The following is a 22,409-nucleotide window of genomic DNA, read 5'->3' as shown; positions in this document are numbered from 1 at the left end:
AGCCTCAGCTACTATAAATTGTCAGAGCTCTATTATAGTCAACTACAGTTGTTACATGAGATAAGTAAATGAAGCTACAACACTTTGTACCAGCTGAGGATCTGCCTGGTAGTGTATTGTAGAGCCTGACTGTGATTCAACACTGCTTTAGTATTGTGAAGGGGCATTGAAATAGGAGTAAATTATAATTACACTAAAGCACTTTTGCACTGTCAGAACAGTGTAAAGTAACCGTAGCGTTAAATGGGAGTCAGACCATAGATATTTATCACCTACCTTATCCATGGGTATATTTGTGTATGCTATTTTTCTGTATATACAATACATATAGGACTCTGTCTCCAAAGGCTATCACCATTTCTCTTCTTTCTAGCTAAACTGGTACATGGATGCCAGGATGATGTGTGTTAGAATAACCCACTTTTACTGAGGTCACTGGTGAAACAGCTGAAGCCCAGAAAGAAACATTTACATAAAGTTGGTGTAGTATGTGTGGGGCATCCTTTAAAAAAAAAAAACCAACCCACTGAGATATGGACAAAGTCTGGTCTATATAGGATAACATTTCTTAGAAAGAATGTCAGGTTTTATGTAGAGGACAGTTTCAATGAGAAGATTTTTATGAGGATATAAGGCTGATCATGCAAGGTGCTCTAACTTGTTATGCCTCTTGGGCTACATCTAGACTACATGGCTCTGTCGATGGAGCCATGTAAAATAGTTTATCTGACAGTCAAAGAAGCAGGGATTTAAATAATCCCCGCTTCATTAAAATAAAAATGGCCGCGGTGCTCTGCCGACGATCAGCTGATCCGACACAATGCAGCAATCTAGACGTGGTGCAGTCGACAAAGGAAGCCTTTGTCGATCGCTCTGGTATGCCTCGTCAAACAAGGTTTACCGGAGCGGTCGACAAAGGCTTCCTTTGTTGACCGCGCCGCCTCTAGACTGCCACGCTGTGCCGGATCAGCTGATCGCCAGCACAGCGCTGCGGCCATTTTTATTGTAATGAAGCGGGGATTATTTAAATCCCCGCTTCTTTGATTGTGCCAAATAAACTATTTTACATGGCTCCATGGCTCCGTCGACGGAGTCATGTAGTCTAGACGTAGCCTTGGAGTGGAAGCATATCACATTCAGACTATTGCAGGATCAGCCCTTCCACTGTAAGTGAAATGAGCTGTGTACAGTTCCCTATTACTGTGTAGGTGTGTTACATTTCTAAGTGTTCTCTTTGAAATGTAAAGCAATGCTTTAATCTGTATAGATGAACAGAGAGGAAAAACCACAGATGAAGGCAACCAACCTACTTTCTCTCCATCTATAAATTATTGTATATAATACTTCTGAGTTTGTCCTGACTAGAGGGAGATTATTTTCTTTTGTACTCACATTCACTGATCACCTGTTGGTCTCTGATCCAATTCTATTCCAACACGCTTTTTAATGCAGCATCCTAGGTGGCTGCTAATATCACCTATACAGGACGCTGATCTTGTTTTCTCCATTCCCACCCACCTCAAGCCACCTAATTATCACTGCCATAACTCCAGCTGTACAAAAACAGCAGCGCCAAGTTTTTCCCAACTCTATCTCATCAAAGAGTCCCAAAGTGTGTGCTGTTTATTAATATAAATGATAACTGCTATCAAACATGGTCCTTTTTGATGCAGAAAGCTTAATCATTATATTAATCAATGGAGAAAAAGTGGAGTAACCATCAAGTTTTCTATGGTCACAGTTTTGCTCTCATTATGGTCAGTAACAATCTTACACTGACTTCAGTGAGACTATGTTCCAGCCTTAAGCACTCCAGTCATTGCAAGTATATACAAACAAGGCTTTTTGAAAGTAAGATTTACCTTGAATCTACACCCACATATAACTTTTTTGTGACAATGGTAAAGAATCACAGAATCATTTTCTTCTAACTCATTGATGATCACCACAGAAAAAACTACGAATAAAAATAATGAATGACAATCAAGAGATTTACATAATATTCATAGTGAGCGTGATCCAAAGACCATTTAAGCCAATGGGAGATTTTTCATTGTCTTCATGGGCTCTGGATCAAGCCCAGTAAAATTATTGAAAGTGATTATGCTGTGATTATGGAAATCTATGCACTCTAGCTGTGAGCCATTATTAGATGCATAGAATACAGAGAACTCACATACTATATAATTATTGTAAATCAATCATACAGCAATGCAAATCAGATCTCCAGAACCAATCAGAGTTCAAGGGATTGCATAATTAAGGAAAAAGCAGGGGAAGACTATTGTACTTATGCTTCAGTAACTGTTCAACATTTTTGCATTGTGGCTAGCTAAGAAAAGTCCATTTGTTGCAATATGAAACAAAGGAAGGATTATGTAATATAAAAGCCTCAATCATTTTTTCAGTGCAATTTTGATTTTAAAAATCTGACCTCTTGAAAATTTATACTGCATGTATTCCTCCTTTGGGTGGTGATTTGCACTATAGGGATGGTGATTTGCACTATAGGGAGCTCACCTTCCTGTTACAGAAATTAGTAAATATTATAAATGTAATAATTCTCTCAACCAAACATAATTTAAGCAGCTTTTAACCAAGGATATAACTTTCATCCCTGATGCTTGTACTCATTTATATCCAAAAGGTTAAACATAGAAATGCCACTTAATCTGAATGTCATACAGGCATTCATTAGGGGTGGAGAGCAGTTAATATTTAATATCTAAGCATTAGCACTAGGGCATATACTTTATCTTTGCATTATTTTTGGATAAGTATGTGGCTCATTTTAACCTTTGACTGAATTTCAGTAACAATGAGCAGCCGACAATTGATTATTGTGTGTTGCATTTATACATATTACACATACAACCTATTTTGATAGGAAACATGGATATATCAGATTATTTTTCTTTATACAGAATATGCTTGTTTGCAGCAACAAGTATTAAGAGCAACCACCACTTATGAGCAACATTTCCCCTGGAAACTCTTTCTCTCCTATGAATTGTCCATTCAGTAATAGTAACATAGCCACCAAATGAGAGCACTATTTGTGGCATTGGGACTTCACATCCAGGGCTGAAGAGGCCTGTGGGGGCATTTCCCCTCCCAACTGCATCTTTCTACTCCCCCTGATACTGATCCTTCAGTGCAGCTCCCAGACACACTGCCCCATCCACTTGCTTTTCCTGACAGAACCTGAATGCAGAGTAGGAGTTCTGAAGGGTATGAATGCAGAGTATGTGTAGGGTGGAGTTTGGAGGGAGGGTATGGAAGAAAGGGACTTTTCGGGAAAGGGAAGCTGTGGTCTACAGAGGTGCAGCAGCAAGGTTACCACCTCCCTTCCTCAGTGTCTGGCTTTCAGGATGGGGTGGGGTTGATATTTTGCAGTAGCAAGTATTGGGAACCCCCTACTGTATGCACTGAGCTATTCCCCCATCTTGGTTTCTGGTGGTGGAATGTGTTTGTGCTGTTTTGCAGTGGAGGGTCAGGTAACCCCTCCCCCCTCCAGGGCACTGATCTGCCTCTTTCCAATCTCTGTTTCCATGTTAGGAGCTACCCCTACTTCACTGCAGACTGCACATGGTGGTGTTCTCTACAGACAGCCATCGCTTGCCAAGGTGGAGCATGAAGCTACCAGTGAGAGCATCCTCAACCTGTCCCCAGCAGCTGGGCTCACTCAACTGTTTTGCCAAGTGGGACTTTCCCTACCCCTTTCCTCCCAAATTTGGGATCCTCTTACACCACACCCTTCAACTCCCCCTATAATGTGGCTGCCCCATCTCTTCCAATACACTCTTAGGCTACGTCTACACTGGCATGATTTTCTGGAAATGTTTTTAACAGAAAAGTTTTCCGTTAAAAGCATTTTCGGAAAAGCGCGTCTAGATTGGCAGGATGCTTTTCCGCAAAAGCACTTTTTGCGGAAAAGCGGCCGTGGCCAATCTAGACGCACTTTTCCGCAAAAAAGCCCCGATTGTCATTTTCGCGATCAGGGCATTTTTGCGGAAAACAAATCTCTGCTGTCTACACTGGCCCTTTTGCGCAAAAGTTTTTCGGAAAAAGACTTTTGCCCGAATGGGAGCAGCATAGTATTTCCGCAAGAACACTGACAATCTTACATGAGATCGTCAGTGCTTTTGCGGAAATTCAAGCAGCCAGTGTAGACAGCTGGCAAGTTTTTCCGCAAAAGCAGATGATTTTGCAGAAAAACTTGCCAGTCTAGACACAGCCTTAATGCTTCAAACATCTTTGGTCAAATGACATTTGCTATAACAATAGCAGGTGCTTAGGAGCCACATAGCAATACGTTGGTATTAATGAGCATTTACCGTATCTGGTTCATTGCTTTTCAGGGACATTTTTTCATAATTGAGGAGGCCTAGTTTTTTAATATATGCTTGGGAAAGTGCCAGATTAACAGGACTGTAAACTAAAATTTTCCACTTTTCTACAAAACAAGCACACTGTGACCAAGATTTTCAAAAATAGGTAGATTCCAAAATCCTTCTTTAGGCACTGACTAAAGGCATGTTTCCAAGACAATTGAAATCAATGGATGTCTTTCCATGGGCTTTGGTTCAACCCCAAAGTGGCCTGATATTTTTTTCCAATGGTACTGAGTATCCAGCAAAGGAAGGATTTGGAACTGGTGATCTACACTTCAGAAAATCCAGTCATTTACTTATTTGCCTAAATATGGATTTTAGGAGCCTAGCATTGGGCTCTTACTTTTGAGGATCTTGGCCCATGGCAGTGGGAGCAAAAGCTTCTCTGTCTTGGCAATCTGCTTCAGACCAAACCTCAGCTCTGACCTCTCCTCTCTGGGCCAATACTGGCTAATTAGAGGTGAGGGTTTGTGATGTGAACACCTTTCCGTCTGAATGAATGGAACCACCAAATTCTTTTCCCATTGGCTACTGAACAGCCATCAGCTAGTAACAATTTTGGTTCATGCCCCACCTGGATTTGAATAGAAAGCAGGTAAATTAATAATGAACCTATTACAATTGTCCAAGTCATCCAATCCCTCCAAGCAGACACAGCATGCTGGACTGAATGGTAACTATTTTGATTGTTTATATTAGTAAAACCGAGTGTAGATATTTGTTTGTTATTGAGCTTAGATATCAAGATGTTTAGAGTATTTGCCTTGACACTGTAAAGCTGATTGTTTGGATGAAGAACAGCTGGTGGACGCTGAAGCCAAGAAAGACAAACGTGGTGGCGGTAGGCAGAGGAGGTTTAAGCATTTGCAACCATCTCCACAATTGGCCAGTTTGGTCTGTAGTTTAGGAATACAGTTGGATTTTTTGTTGATGCTAAGCTTTCATTTGGCAGCATTGGCGAGTCAGGCTTTCTAGCCTCTCCAGCTGTCTAGGAGACTTTGTCCCATCCTGGCGGGTGATGACCTAGCCCCACACCTTTGTTACTTCTCAGCTAGATTGAGAAGTGAACTGGGCAGCAAGCATCCCTAACCCTTAAGCATTTAGAAAACCCCAACTGGTACAAAATGCACATCTTTTTAGCAGCACAGGCCACCACAAGCACTCCAGGCTTGCCCTCCATTCTCTACTGTCTTGGTCCTTATCATGAAGACACTCCCTGAACTTGAGCCCATGAAGCCTCAAAGACTGCTGAAAGCTCCAGGATTGAAGACTGTGGCTGACATCTTCACTTCTCTGGTGCAGTGGAACTCTCTCCCGTGAGGGTAAAGCTCATCTGTAGAAAAAGCAGGGCTTTCTTGGAAGATGGGGAAATAGTTTGAGACTGCGGAACAAACTCTCGCAGGAACTAAGGACCATCCCAACCTCACCACCTTTCTCTCCAAGTGCAAGACACATTTCTTTGACTTTAACTTCTCTATCATAAACATATAGTAACAAGTATATTGGGGGAGAAAACACACCATTACCAAAACAAGACACTCTACTGCACACAATTCTCCCTCTGGGGAGAAAATGAGAAAGCAAGCATGTGACAGTTGTTAGTCACATCTCTTACAGAACTGGTGGTAGGCACTCCATCGTTATGGCAATTAGCATGAAATGAGAACCTGTATGGCCTAGACTAGTTTCCCCTTTTCTGTTCAGATTGATTTTATTGGATGGTATCTAATTGATTGTTAGGCATACACTCCTATTCAGCTAAGACAAAACTTCTTTTGTCAAACAGTAACCAGTGCCCTCAGAGCACTGCTGAGTCTCCTGTTGCTGATAGTAAGCTTTCCCATGGCAGCATCAGCAAGTCCGACTTTCTATACTCTGACTGAAGAGTAAGAAGATTATTATTTTCTGGTCATTTTCCTTTCTTTCCAAGAAAGTCTTACAGGTCTTATTACATCAAAATCCATTTTGAGGAATGTCACCAGATGGAGTGGTAATCATTCTTCCATCCTCAAAGGAAAAGTGCTAATATCGCATTTAGTTGCTTTCCATATATTTTAGAAATATTCCCAGATTCAGCTATTTTGTGTTGCTTTTGTAACACTGACAGGTGGAATTGAACATGGGACCTCTGGAACCTAGTGCACAAACCTCTACACATGAGCTAAAAGCCAGCTGGCTGTTAGCTAAAGTGGTAGAGCAGATTCTTTCTCTCAGTAAGTGGCCTCAGTGCCAGTAGATAGCCCAGTACACCATACCAAGCAAGTGATGTGTGGGTTTAAACTTTCTTGGTGCAAAGCTACAGTAAAGACAGGTTAACTGGCTAGTTAATATGGATGTATGGCCACTTGTTGTTCAGGAGTCTCTCCAAGCAGGCAGAAAGTGTTCAGTGCCATTGGGAAGGGAGCGCTGCTGTTGTGTTGCATTTCATTCTTTAATTTACTGGCACAGAACATTGTTCTATTATTTGCAGTATTCCCCAAAGAGATTATATGCAAGAGGGGGTTTGCTGGACTTCAGGACATCCCAAAACACAAAGCATTCCATATGCCATAGATCTTACTTTGCACACAAGCATGATACATACACCAGAATAGGATACAGATCCAGTGGATTGTGACATTAAGATTAATAGGTTACATGATGGAATTTGTCCCAAGCATCTTTGAGTTTTGCATGTGTGTGTCCATAAGTCCATGTCATAAAGCGGAGGGAAGGGGTCTGTCACAAGGGCATTTATCAAGTGATCCACCTTTTGTTTCCCATTCCCAGATTCTGGCAATATGATTCTGTACTGGTTCTGGCATGTCAAGGTCCTCTCCCATTCCCATTGTAGCTATGCTACCAGGGATGCCTCAGCCATCCTGGAACTTCCTTTGGAGGATTTCCCCTACATTAGATGTGGGGCCCTAGGAAAGGTAACACCGTCCCTGCACTGGCTGAATAAATGCTGGTAATTTATTACATTTTTTTAAATTAAAGCTGGTCATGCTGTCTTTGCTTACTGATATCCCTTCCAACAAACAGCCAGAGGAACACCAAGGCCAAGTGAGTCTGAGCCACATAGTTAGGATTCCCATCTCCTGGTTGAAATTACTGTGTATGTGATCAGAACAGCACAACAGTGAACACAATACTATTGGTCCTTCAGCAACAGCTTTCACAGGTTATGTTAACAAGAGCTTCCCTTTCTTTCATCCTGCAGGTACGTGGAAACTTTCTCTTGCAAACTTTATTAGCCAAGTTAAGATACTTAGATTCCATCTCAGAAATGTATTTTCAGTCTAGAGGTGAAATCAATTAAAGTCGAAGGAAATGCTGCCCTTGACTTCAATGAATCGAGGTTTTCACCCTAGATAATTGATGAAAGCTTAATTAAGTACCATACTCTCTGAACTGCAGTATAAAAGCTATGCCTCCTACCATCCCTGAAAAGTCCCAGTAGCAATTATCCAGAGTGATGTCACATCTCTGAATGATGAAAAATCTACCAGCCACATCCTGAGGAATGTATCAACTTAGTACCTTAAATGAAAAGTTGTTGGAGCAGTTCAGGACAACTATTACATCAGCAGTTTTCTTTTTTTGTATGGCTTGGGTCAGTAGCAATGACTACACATTTACATCTAGATTTGTTTCTTTTAATTAAAACAGTGATTGACCCCATCTGAATTTATCTCTGCTGCTGAACTCGATCTAGGTACATTCACCCAGGAGCATAGCATATCCCTATACCTTGTTACAAAATTAGAAAACATTGAAAATCACATAGTGTGCATACACCGAACAAACACTTCACCCCAGCTCTCCATTCTGGATGAGTTCTGCTCAGTGTAGGAACTCAGAGGATCAGCTTTAACAACTAGATAGGCTCTCCTAGTTGAACCAGAAGTTAGATGTAGGAATCATTGAGTGAAATTCTATGGCTTCCATTACACTAGGTGAGCATAACAGTCCCTTTATCACCTTAAAAATCTATGTTCAGGATCATCCAGGAGTGATTTATTCCCCATCATAGGATAAAGCAGTATCAGGGCTGCTCTAATTTAGTCTGCTGAAACAGAAAATAGGTGGAATACAATAAACTCTTGCGACATATCCTTCCCCAGAGCCTTGGCATGAGCACTATGCTAAGAATGAAGGAGGGAAGACAGCAATCATATCACACCACGAGGGGCCGTTCTACCCCATTTGTTTTATACGGCCAAAAAGCCAGACTAGAACAGAGAACTGACCCCTTATCTTATCTTATCTGTCAAAAGAACTACCAGTGTCAAAGACTCCCATGCTCAGCAGTGACGAAGGCCACATAAAGCACATTGTTATTAAAAAAGCATTTTGAGTAGTAGGCGCACAAGAGAGTTAACCACCCTTTCAACAATCTAAAGAACCTGAAAGGAGTTTTAAAAGCTTCATTCCAGGTGTCTCTTCCCTTTTGCCATGAATTACACCCCAAAGAGTAATGCTTTCAAAAACCTTGTAACTGCATGCAAATAAGGTCATTCACTAAGGGTACCCTCTCAGTAACAGATTCCATGTCTGTCAGCAATCATATCAGTCATTCTTTAGCATGCGTCAGTCAGATTCTCAGGTGATGTAAATCAAAAGAGCTCCACTGGAGTCAACTGAGGAGCTAACGCAGCATTTCTGTTGGACATGAAAGACTTGTACATTTTATATGACAGACTATTGATCTCAAGTATAGTGGGGCACAAATTTCTCCCCTTCTGAAAGTCAGGGCAGGTCTACACTTACTGGGAGATTGGCACTGCAATGATCTATCCCCTGGGGGTCAATTTAGTGGGTCTAGTAAAAGACCTGTTAACTCAACCACCAATCACTCTCCCGTTGACTCCAGTACTCCACCGGAACAAGAAGCGTAAGGGAAGTCAACGGGAGAGTTTCTCCTGTCAACCCCATGCAGTGGAGACCCCGTGGCAACTCAACCTAAATCAGGCCTAGGCAAAATATGGCCCACTGGCTGGGTCCAGCCTACCAAGCCACCGGATCTGGCTCTGAGCCAGCAGATGTGCTTGCTTCCTACTTGCCTTGCCCCTTTACTCATAAACTGTAAACTCTTTGGGGGCAGGAACTGTAAACTGTGTTTGTATGGCTCTGAACAGTGTTAGGTTTCTACACTCTACTCTTAAGAAATTAATAACCCTGCAATTATGGAGATGTGGACATTTTGTTTTACTTTGAGGTTATGATCAGCAATGTATGAAAAACAGCAGCTTTAATTTAAGAGTTCTGCTCCCTGTAGATATTTAGAATGCTTTAGTCAGCATAGGAAATGTGAATCAAGTGATGTATAATACCAGCTGCTTTATTACAGTGCAGTTCATTGCTAAAGCCAAAGTGATGTTAAAAATATTATGTGGCCCAGTCATCTCGTCATTTGCAGGCACACTACTGCTATGGATACCCAGAGGAGCTGCAGGTGCGCTATTCATTGTACTTTCCTTAGAACAAAGTATCTGCTTTGAACTAGCCATGTTTAAACCAACAGATACATTCTTGCAGGAACTTCTGCCTTAGGTCTCCACGTACTTTTTAACTCTTTTGTGCCATTTTATTGTTTAGAAATATTTACAAAAAACCATCTGTGTTAGAGCAAGAAAATTACTTCGTGTTTATTTAAAAAGAAAGCTAATGTTTCAATGTGAACACGAAAGCTATGTCTACACTAGTGGGTTCTTGCGCAAGAACATGTCCACGCTGCCATGTCCAAGACATGCTTTTGCACAAGAGCTTCCATGGCAGTGTGGACGCTCTCTTGTGCAAGAAATCTCCGATGGCCATTTTAGCTATAGGGCTTTCTTGCACAAGAATCCCCTGTGGCACGTCCACACTGCCCTCTTGTGCAAGAGCTGTTGCACAAGAGAGCTTACACTTGTAAGAAAAGAGCATAGCTCTTGTGCAAGAAGCCCTCTTACCACGCTGTACTGTAAATCTTCTTGCGCAAAAGAGGGTGGGCAGTGTGAACAGCAGTACTTGCACAAGAACCCGCCAGTGTAAACAAAGCCGAAGTGTAGAACAGTTTAAATGAGATGACAAATTGCGCCTTTATTTTTTCCTTCCCGAACCCTTCATAATCTATAAATTGGGATATAAATCACATATGATAGTATTGGATTTACATTCATCAAGCTTTACAGCTTCCAAATATCCTTTGGTAGAGTGAGTGCTTTAAAAGCTACATTATAAACACAACACTATTTCAGGGAGAGATGAGAGAGATGGCAGGAGGCATTTGCTGTAGAGATGTTTACATGCTCTTCCCTCATGCTGAAGTATACCAGAGAATATCTTGGAAAAGAAATCAATCTGAAAAAGTATAACACATCAAATATACATTATATAATAGTAAACATCTAAAATTATAATTTTATGAATATAATTATGGATCAAAATAAGGATTTTTTGTAATAATAGGTATTTGGGATTAGTGGGTGGGTACATTGACTTATCTACCTCTTCCTCTTGTGCCCTTCTTCCCACTCCAAGCAAAATGCAAAACAAAAAAACAGAAGACTAGCACTGCTAATCAGATCATATATCAATTCAGTTGCAAAGTGGGTTCTTTATGTGTGCAGAAGCCAGATAGAACATCATCTAAATGAAGCTGGCTGAATTATATAAATAGCACTTATTTGATTCCAATTATAAATTAAACTTTTCTAATTGATAATAAGAAAATGTTTACTGTCTACCAGCAGCTGAGAATCAGATATATCATTGTCTCATGCAATGTTTTGTTTATAATTACTTTTTATTGTAACCACAGACATTGCTTTATTTTTTCAGAAACAGTTACTAAGAGGAAAGCTGAAAATATTCCATATTTCCTTCTACTGTAATGAACTTGAAATGTAAACAAAGAAAACAGGATGTTTTCCTTTTCATATTTATTTTTCCATATTTTAAAACTATCAAGCTGGTATTTTGAGAAGTATTGTTCTTGCTTACATTTTAGACTTTTGATCATGTAGGGACAGGTTGTCAAAGGGAGCAGATCCATAATGGGGCATCATTTTATGTGTTTTCTCCCTATTGTAGTGTAGCTATGCTGGTCTGATGTTTTTCTGCAAAATAGGTTCCTCTTCTGCTGTGCATGACATACACATTGTGTCTTGAACAAGGGGGTATTCTAGCCAAAACAAAAAGATACTAACCTATATAATGCCATCAGTAAAAAGATCAGTAGAAAATGCAGTGATTGTGAATTAATGCTGCATTGAGTTGGAATAACCTACAACCATGATTGTGTAATTTTTGTAGCAATGCCTGCTTCATATGGATTGCCATCACTGTCCTGTATCATTTGAACACACATATAGGAAGGTAATTTTTAACACGATGCTCTCCAACCCATCGGATAGCCTCTTGTACTTGTTATTGAATCATGAACAACTCCTCAAAAATCTGCCATTATTATAGGTATTTAAAGTCCTCTATAATTTTGATGGACTCAGGAAGGTTTAGCTACCTCATCAACTGTGTTATAGGGAGGAAACTATTAACCCCTTACATGCTGGAGTGCCTTTACACCTTGTCACAGAAGCTCAATGAAGCAGTGGATTTCTAAGGAGAACAGTGCGAGCAGTCAGATTCTGAGTTCTTTCAAAAATCTGGCTTTAATTATAGTGGTAAGTCTTTTGTGCAGAGATTAATCCCCTCCCCTCCTTATTTTGGTTTTTGCAGCCCATGGGATCAGAGCGGATGGAGATGCGCAAACGGCAGATGTCTGTGGCCCAGGAGACACCGAGTGCCGCACAGGCACAGCATGGCATTGGGAATCGAGCTTCCAATGCCTGCTGCTTCTGTTGGTGCTGTTGTTGCAGTTGCTCATGGTAGGTCTTTTGGTGTCAACTCAAACCGGCAGGGTCGAATGACTGCCAATGGTTAGGACAACAAAAACAACACAGCACCTGGGGTAATAACACAAGTCTAGAACAACCGGGAAAAGATGGTTATGCTGCAACTCTCAAGGCAGGCTTCAGTGCCAGTTCTTGTGGATTTTCCATTGAAATAATGAAGGATATGTATAAAAAGAGAGTTCTATATACCAGCATCAACTGGGGGAGGGGAGGTAAGTTGGCACTTCATGCAATTCTTTTGTTAGAACTGCTCTAGGCTACACACACATCATGGTAACAATTTCCTGGTGAAGTACCACTCGTGCTTGATGTTGTACAAAACAGAACAGTCTAGTCCCGGCACTACAAAATAGGTTACAATCTAAGTAAGACAGAGTAGACAAGATGCACTGGGAAGTGCAGAAGAGTGAAGAACTAGCATTGTAAAAAGGTCTTCTGGGCACTGCAGAAGAAATGAGTCATCAGGAAGGATTCAGACTGGAACAAAATAAAGAGGACATTGATTTTCAAAGGTAATAAGCACCTGCAGTTTCTGATAAGTCTATGAATCACCTTCAGGCATCCAAGTCTTATAATACTGGCCTTTGTGCATGAGGAGCTGTGTTGCAAACACTTGTAGATGGCTGTAGGAGAAATGTAACATTTAGTTTGGCATCACTGGTGAAGCAAGAAGATTCCTGTGACTTTAGCGTTGTTAACTAATGAGCCGTTGTTTAATTCAAGGAAAAAACATAGGTATTTAAATTCCTTTGGAAGTGACAATTTAAATGTTGTATCTTATATGATATATAACAGAATGGTAAGTGATTGTTTAGGAAGGGGTACTGCTGAAAGGGATCTAGGGATCATAGTGGACCACAAGCTAAATATGAGTCAATAGCGTGACACTGTTGCAAAAAAAAGCAAACCTGATTCTGGGATTCATTAACAGTAGTGTTGCGAGCAAGACACAAGAAGTCATTCTTCCGCTCTACTCTGCGCTGATTAGGCCTCAGTTGGAGTAGTGTGTCCAGTTCTGGGCACCACATTTCAAGAAAGATGTGGAGAAATTTGAGAAGGTCCAGAGAAGAGCAACAAAAATGATTAAAGGTCTAGAGAACATGAGCAATGAGGGAAGGCTGAAGGAATTGGGCTTGTTTAGTTTGAAAAAGAGAAGACTGAGAGGGGACATGATAGTAGTTTTTAAGGATCTAAAAGGGTGTCACAGGTTGAAACAAGGGAACTTTAGCTTGGATATTAGGAAACACTTCCTAACTGTCAGGGTGGTTAAACACTCATAGAAATTGCCTAGGGAGGTTATGAAATCTCCATCATTTGAGATATTTAAGAGCAAGTTAGACAGACACCTATCAGGGATGATCTAGATAGTGCTTGATCCTGCCATGAGGGCAGAGGACTAGACTTAATGATCTCTCAAGGTCCTTTCTACTTTTAGTATTCTGTGATTCCATGATGTAGTTAGTTCAGCCTAAACATTGGTGCAAATATGGCTAGGTCAATGGAAAAAATATTCTATTAACCTAGCTATTATCCATTGGAAAGGTGGATTAATTACATGGATGGAAAAAACCCTTCCACCAATGTATAAGTGCCTACGCCATGGCATTACAGTGGCACAGCTGCAGGCTCTGTATACACCCTAAGATCGGGTAGGATAATCATTTTCGATGGAGGGCCACCACTCCAAGTTTTTGGAAAGTGGTTGTGGGCCGCTCTCTTCCAGGATATTAATGGAGGAATTCCGGGGTCTGGGATGGAGATTGGCTGCAGAAGGGAGCTTGGGGGAAAGCACTGGGGTGCAGGATTTTGGGATGTGACCCACGGTAGGAGGGGATATGTGATCTGGGGTAAGGGATTGGGGTGCCAGATATGGGAATGGGTATGGGTACAGGAGGGGGAAGAGGGTTGGGAAAAGGAGGAGGTGGGGTGCCAGAGGGAGGCTCTGGCTGGGAGGTGTTTACCAGCAGAAATCTGAGCGGACTGTCTGCTGCAGGATGCTTGTTGCTGTATGTAGCTCCGCTCTGGGCATGAGAGGGAGGGGATCGAGGAGGAAGGGAGAAGGCTTCCTACACAGCGCCCTTGCTTCCAGCAAAAATTTTCAGCTCCTATTGGCTAGAAACTGAGAGATTGGCCAATGGGAGGGATGAGATTTTGCAGGGGGCAGGAACAGCACGAGAAGTATCCCTCCTCCCTCCCAGCCATCCTGAACAGAGAACAGTTGGCTTTTTAAAGAATAGTCTGTTCTCTGCCTAAGGGTACTGGTAAGGTGGCTGTGGGCTGGATCCGGTGGCTTGGCGAGCTGAATATGGCCCACTGGCAGCCTCTTGCCTACCCCTGCCCTAAGAGACACTCTAGTTCAGAGTCTCTCAAGCTTTCCAGACTACTTCAGGCTCTCAGGAGTCTGATTTGTCTTGCAAAACCCCACTTAAAAACTACTTGCTTACACAAACACAAAAATACAAGTCACAGAATACTTACTGAAAAATTGCTGACTCTCTCATTTTACTTGTTAGAAATTTTAGTTTGTACTGACTTCACTAGTGCTTTTTATGTAGCCTGTTGCAAAGCTAGGCAATATCTAAATGAGACCAGGAAACTTCTGTGTGCACCTGTGGTATATGTACCTCTGTTTGGAAACCACTGCTCTAGCTCCAACAGATGTTATGGTCTTGATGCAGAAATTACTGGCTAAGCCCTATCACCAGCTATAATAGTCAGTCTAGATGACCATATTGCTTCCTTCTAACCTTAAAATTAATTATACCCCATTAAGGCAAATTTAAATTAGTCTGAGATGTTAAGTTCCTAATTTTGCTTCCTAGCATTAAAAACCCTTCTCAAATGTAGAAAAACATGGCTCAGACATTGTTATCCCAATTTTACTCTCAGAGAAAACAGACACATGGATATTGAGTTTCTTGACCACTGTCACAAAGCAAATTGGGATAGAGGTAGGGATTTAGAACCCAGATCTCCTGCAGATTTTGTGCTGTAATCATGAGAAACAAGAGAGGAAATTGGGAGGGACAGAGATAGATGTGAATTAGTGTAGGGTCTCTTTCTGAAGGACCTCTGGCCCCTCCTTAAATTCATATGGCCCACAACAAGTCTTCACACCATGGATTAGAAGCCTTGAGCCTCGGGTGGGAGCTGCAAGTGCAAGCTCATGTCAATCCAGGAAGCTCCACATGCTGTCCTCCCCTGCAGGTGCTGCTTCCACAGCTCCCATTGGCCAGAAACCACAGGCAATAGGAGCTGTGGGGGCAGCATCTGCAGGCAAAAGCAGCACATGGAGCCACCTGCCACCCCCTTCCAGGGGCTGCAGGGACATGCAAGCTGCTTCCAAATCTGGGAGTTGCTGAAGGTAAGCACCCCCACACCCGCTTCTGAACTCCAACCCTCTGCCCCAGCCTGAGTCCCCTCCCTCATCATAACTCCCTCACATAGCCTGCACCCTACCCTAACCTTCTGCCCTGAGTCCTTCCTGCATTCTATACCCCCTAGCCTCAGCTGATCCCCCCAATGCATCTCACCCCTTCATCCAAAGCTCCACCCGAGCCCGCAGCCCCAAAGCCTCCCACATCCCAACCCTCTTTACCAGCCTGGATCTCCCTCTTACACCCTGAATCTTTCATTTTTCCCTATGAGTCTTACCAACTTTCCTGACCAGATGGACTGGACACCATTACCATTCGCGGGGTGCTGAAGATGGTCCTGGTGCCAGGGAGGTCCCTTCTGCTGAACCCAGCACCAGTCCCACTTCCACTGACTGTGAAAAGGAAACATGGGTATGTTGCAGACCGATCCACAGGGTCAGCAGCCTGCCTAACCAATGGGGCTAGAAAGGATGCAGTCCTGGCAAAGTTCTGGACCAAGGGTGAGGTTGGGACCAAAAGGCAGAGGTCTGTTGTCTTCTGCCAGAGCAGAATCCCTGCGCTGATATTGTCCTTGTTGGTCCTGGAATCAATGGATTCCCTACGGCTGAAACCAGAGTCAACAATATGATATATCTGACCTCCTTGCCCAGAACCAGTTGACAGGACCTGCTCTATCAAAGGCACCAGCATTTGATCCATGCTGATTGCGATCTTTCTGGAGAATGGAGACAAATCCCTATTTGACTTGAAGCAGCAACCTATTCCTCAGGACACTCCACAGAGATCCACTCCAACTCCTGCCTCAGTATTACAGCTGCTCGCATTGCTGCTGCTGCACCAATCCACCAAGTGATCTCACTCTCCTGCTCGCCATCACTCTTGAGCATGAGTCCTAGATTCCTGAACTCATCCACTAAGGGCAGCTGGCTCCCTCACCTGGAGAGAGCAGTACTCTTTCTTTTTAAGTAATACACAACTAGAAGAGCCACCAAGAATAGAGGGATTATGAAGTGAAAACCACACAGAACTATGATTCCAGCCATTGGCAGTAAGAAGAAACTGAGGGGGTCAGGACAGCACCACCTCATCACATACACCTAAACAGAACACATGGCTGAATATAATAGAAGTAATTTTCTTTCACACCCATTTACTTCATACTACAAAAGGACTTTGGGGCATATATAAAGCATCAACTGAGCAACTCCAATTAACCTAAATGGGAATTGTGCTGTTAATGTTTCATGTGTCAGACTGAGAAAACATTCTGTAACAGCAGTTTTCAAACTGTAGGCCAGGACCGCAAAGTGTATCAATCCCATTTTAATGGGGGTTGCCAGGGTTGACAGACTTACTAGGCCCAGGGCACTTCAGCCCTGGGTGGTGGAGGCTCAGGTTACAGACCCCTGCCTGAGACTAAAGCCCTTGGACTTTGGCTCCCTACAAGGTTGTATGGGCTCAAGCAGGCTCAGTTTTTGGTTCCCTGTGTTGGGGATGTGTCATAATTTTTGTTGTTAGAAGGAGGTCACAGTTCAATGAAGTTTGAGAACCCCTGTTCTATAAAGATTTTTTTGTGTGCTTGCACTGCACCTGACTTCAAAACATAAGCATATTGGCTATCCAGTTAATCCCTCTGCAATGAGCAAAAAGTCCAACAAGTATGTCAATAGTTTTCCAAGTATATGGAAAGAGTTTAACACTTTTTATACTTAATAAGGAAGGACTGACTGAGCAACAGTTGGGTATAGTCCTAAGAAAATACTCAAATAATTTCCACACACTATTGAGTAAACAAGCCTCAAAGTCCCAGTGTATTGACAGCTGTGTAATACTGCTCAGACCAATGACTCAAGGATGAGTTTAACCCACAGGCAATAACATTGACCCATGGTACTCTTGCTCCACCAATATTCAGAACATGAGGGCGCAGATTCCACCCATTTTTTATTCCAACCCTTTCCCCGACTCCTCCGCAGAGCATCCCTGCATTCTGGGCAGGGGCTGGCTGCCGCGCTCCACCATCCTCCCCTGGCCAGGGCCACAAGACCCCCCACCTGGAGAAGCCCGAAGCATCCTCTGCACCTGCTGGGAGGAGCCGCAGGGCAGCCACGCTAGCCCAACCTACTCTGAGGAGTAGCTGAAGTGTCTTTCGATTTAAAGATCCTTTTGATTTGCTACTCCACTGCCTCAGTTGTGCTGGAACCCATATGGGGCGTATTAAAAGCTTCTTTGAATCAAGACACTTTTCCCCAGAGTAGGCAGAGCTACCACGGTAGCGGCCAGGCCCCTGGGAACTGCAGACTTCTCCCCACCCCTATCGGTGTAGCAGGCCTGGCCAGCAGCGAGAAGGAGGTGCCTCTCCCAGAGTTCACTTGCTGCTGGCAGGGAGAGGGCTGGGGTGGAGGAGGGGAGGCCACCTCTGGCCCTAGCCGGAGGGCAGTCTGCCTGCACCTTGAACTCCTCACCCTCCAGCCCATAGCTTGCATGCCCAGCCAGAGCCCTTACTCACCCGTACAGCCCACCCCTCAAACTCACCTCAGAGTCCTCATCTCGACACACCCCATATATAGTGCAATACAGGAAAACAGTTAAATGCTTACTGTTTCCAGTCCATTTTTGTTTGTTTGTTACAGTTGACCCTCTGTGCTCTGGGTGTCCCTAACTCAGGAATACCTGTAGTACAGATGAGGAAGTGGCTCTGTGCAGTGCCACTTCCTCTTCTTCCAGCTGGGGGAATGGTAGTGCATAAACTGCTTCCCCTGAGGCTATTTCCCATGGCTCCCATGGAGGCAGGAGCAGTGTCTGGGAACAGCAGGGAGTACAAAGCCACATGTGCCCATGGGAGTGGAGTGGCAAGTAAACACCCCATCTCCACCCCTCATGCCCAAATTCCACACAGCCTTCCCTGACATGGCAAAATCTTTACTCTGGCATACTGTTTCACAGGTTTGGCAGATTAAAGAGGTTCAAGTATATCAACTTACGTGGTAGATATGTGGAGGGATGGACTTGGATCCATTGTTGGCATCACCAAAAACCATACAAACCTGATGCCACTGTCTGTCTGTTTATTGTCTGCGTATCTGTCCATAGCTATAGATTTCCTAAGAAAAGGAAACAAAAGCACTTTATGTACCCTGACAATGGATTAATATAAACTTCACTTCCCACTATTTCTTTTGAATGGCTGATAAATGCTCCTCTGTTCTTTTATCTGATACTCTCTCTGTTGGGCACAGAAAAAGCATGTGTGTTAAAGTGTACAAAGAAAGTTATTTACTCAATGGGGTGTTGAAATTACTCAATTTTGATGGCACTTAAAATTCCTATTCGCATTTAAGAATAGCCTGGGAACTGGGTGCTGACTACAAGCAGAGAAGCTTTTCTCTGCCTTAAAATCACTTCTAATTTTCTGAGAACAACTGTTTTATAGTAGCAAGGAATGCGAAACAAACTACAATTAAATGTTCTATTTATAATCCCTATTCACAGAATGTTTCCTCAAAATAGCTTGAGTGCTTTCCACTGAAAAATTATGAATAGAGACAAAAATAACAGTCCACATGAGTCATGTGGCTGAGAAATAGAGCTTCCACAATTCATGCCCTTTTCAATACTAACATTAGAATGAACCAGTATGGGACCAGAAACAAGTCCGAAGGCCTGGATGCCCAGATCCTGTGCTGGAGTTACAACTTAAGTCACATACTTGTCAGCTTTTTGAAGTCTGAGATAGATGGAGCTACGAAAATAGTATGTTCTCTCTGCTCTGCACATCTACATTTTTAAGGAGTCTTCTGATCTACAGGAGTGGCTACCATTTTGAGAGGTGCAGTCAATATTGTCTATTATAAAGGAGGCAGAATACTATCCTATGGAGACATTCATTTTTCTGTCTCCTTCAGTCTAAAATGTCACTCTGAGGTATATTCTTGATATTTGTGGAAAACACGTTTCAACAATAAAATGTCAGGCTCAGCGGTCACTATTATGCCCTGTATCTTCCCATCAGCCCTACTTCTTTCAATCATCTTGAGACCCAGTGGATAAGGTTATATTATAGTTCTTTACTAATTATGCTACTTCTTCCTTTATACAGAAAGTGAATTAAGATAGCTCAGTGATTTGAAAGCACACATAAAATGAACTGTAATGGGTGATGTGACCACCGTAAGTGATTTCGTTGCAAGGTTCTCCAACTTTGCACTATGTGGATACTTTGAAGAAGGAGGCAAAGCATCTCTCCTCCTTGCCAACCTTCAACTGCATTGTCTGATCCTTTACATTTTTAAATTCTACAGACCTGCAAGGAGATCTCCACAGATTAGAGACAAATGCTTTAGAAAGGAAAAGGTTAGAACTAATTCAGGTAGTGAAGCTGGAACTAAGATATAAGCCAGAAGTTCAAAAGGAAGTGAGCAAATCAAATAGGTAAGCTCAAGATAAAGCAAGACATCGATTTTCAATTTTTAACCTAGAAATTCTATCAAACTCCCCGGACAGTCTGGTTACACTAGGGATGCCTTAAAATATACTTGGTGCCTTTTTCTCTTGAAAAATCCGAAAATGCTTTACAGAATGATCAGTTTACTTCTGACCCCATAAGACAGAATATAGCAGTCATTTTGTGCAAAGACCACAGGCACCCAGATTGAAGCGGCAGCAGCGGCGGTTCCCCGCGCCTCTGAGGCTTTGTTCTGGCAAAGCCTCAGAAGCGCGGGAACCCGCCCGATGCCCCTGGTCTGCTGGAGACGGTCTCCAGCAGACCAGGGGCACCGGAGCAGCTTTCGCCCCGACTTCCGGGGCTAGACCCGGCTAGACCCGGCCAGCGGCAGAGACGCGCTGAGCCCGCCCGAGTCAGCTCTGGCAAAGCCTCAGAGGCGCGGGACCCCCCCGCGGCTGCGGCTTCAGTCCGGGAGCCTGTGGTCTGCTGGGGACCGTCCCCAGCAGACCACAGGCTCCCGGACTGAAGCCGCAGCCGCGGGGGGGTCCCGCGCCTCTGAGGCTTTGCCAGAGCTGACTCGGGCGGGCTCAGCGCGTCTCTGCCGCTGGCCGGGTCTAGCCGGGTCTAGCCCCGGAAGTCGGGGCGAAAGCTGCTCCGGTGCCCCTGGTCTGCTGGAGACCGTCTCCAGCAGACCAGGGGCATCGGGCGGGTTCCCGCGCTTCTGAGGCTTTGCCAGAGCAAAGCCTCAGAGGCTCTGCTCCCCGTGTCCCTGGTCTGCTGGGGAGGGGGGGGCGCAGCTAGTGTGCTCCCCCCCCCCAGCAGACCAGGCTTTTGTTTTGGACTCTGGGGCAGAGCAGCTGGGGCGCTGCCGATTGTCCTGAAGCGCCCGCTCTGGGCACTATTGGACCAACCCGGCAGCACCCCAGCTGCTCTGCCCCAGGTCCTGATTCAGCCGCTGCTGGTCAGTTTCAGCAGCGGCTGAATCAGGACGCCTGGGGCAGAGCAGATGGGGTGCTGCTAGGTTGGTCCAGTAGCACCCAGGAGCGGAGCTACTGGAGCAACCCAGCAGCACCCCAGCTGCTCTGCCCCAGTCGTCCCCAAGTCAGCTTCTGCTGAAACTGACCAGCGCTGACTACAGGAAGCCCCAGGCAGAGTTGCTCTGCCCCGGGCTTCCTGGAATCAGCTGCTGATCAGTTTCAGCAGCAGCTGACTTGGGGACGCCTGGGGTTCTTAAGTTGATTCTGTATGTAAGTCAGAACTGGCGGTCAGTTTCAGCAGCGGCTGAATCTGGACGCCAGTTCCGACTTACATACAGATTCAACTTAAGAACAAACCTACAGTCCCTATCTTGTACGTAACCCGGGGACTGCCTGTACTGTTTTATTAAAAATATTTAATCTGTCAAACTGCTGAATAGTTTCATATTAGTACAGTAACTTACGCCAGATTGTTAGTGCACTAAACACAAGAAAGACTGAATACTAGGACAATTGTCTGAAGAAATGTATTTAATACAACTGAATATTGGAAGGTACGTAGGAACAATTAAAGGGTTCTACTTTAAAAGAAATTACTGCCCTTCCCTGGTGGATTTGACTAAATGTTGTAGATAGAAATTCATTATACTCTTGGGTCTCGTTTATATACCAGTTGAATGACAATTGGTTTTGCCAGTATTTCACAATAAACTTTTAAAGAGAATTTATAATCCAGAGCATATTAAAAGTGCTCAGTTCAGTTCCTAAAACTTGTGAAAAGAAATGAAATGCCACATGTAGCTTTATAGGAACTTTTTAAAAAATGATATAGCTGCTGTAGATTGGCAATGATGCTACATTAGGTGCTATTTTTACTTGTTGTGGAAGAGGGCAGATTTACTATATTTTTCTTTCAACTTTTTCTACATACTGCATTTTGATGTTCGTAGAGCTGGGACTGCTTCTAAGTGAGTTAAATACATTCCAATATGCTTTCTTAAAAAACTACTCCATAATAGTTTGTCAGTGATGATGACAATGTCTATGCTGATAACCTCACACCAGCTGAAGCTCTGTTTGGACATACAGATGATGATGAGGAGAACTCCAGTTTTGAAGGATTTTAGCTCCTGTGTGTTAGCTTGGTTGCTGATTGAGCTAAGGTTGTTGTACTTTTAAAGTTACGGTATTTTTGATACCATATTGTTTTTGTTGACCCCCTTTTGCACTTACAGAGCTAGGTTATTGTTTTTCTTTGAAATAAATATTCATGTAATTTTATTGGTATCTATCTTCATTTTTTACATTTACCAGTAGCGGCCTCATTTCCTACCCTAGGC

General features: G+C 43.3%; 1 protein-coding gene across 1 annotated transcript in view; it reads left to right on the top strand.

The window, feature by feature from the left end:
- Positions 1–22,409, top strand: part of RGS20 (regulator of G protein signaling 20) — a 31,645-nt gene that overhangs the window by 4,462 nt on the left and 4,774 nt on the right. Inside the window, exon 2 of the mRNA XM_006112185.4 lies at positions 12,096–12,244. Coding sequence (XP_006112247.4) covers positions 12,096–12,244 — 149 coding nt within the window. The remainder of the gene's footprint in view (positions 1–12,095; positions 12,245–22,409) is intronic.

This window comes from Pelodiscus sinensis, chromosome 2 (genome assembly GCF_052426305.1).
Source record: "Pelodiscus sinensis isolate ZL-2025 chromosome 2, ASM5242630v1, whole genome shotgun sequence".
NCBI classification, from domain to species: domain Eukaryota; kingdom Metazoa; phylum Chordata; order Testudines; family Trionychidae; genus Pelodiscus; species Pelodiscus sinensis.
This window is presented reverse-complemented; position numbering and strand designations above follow the sequence as displayed.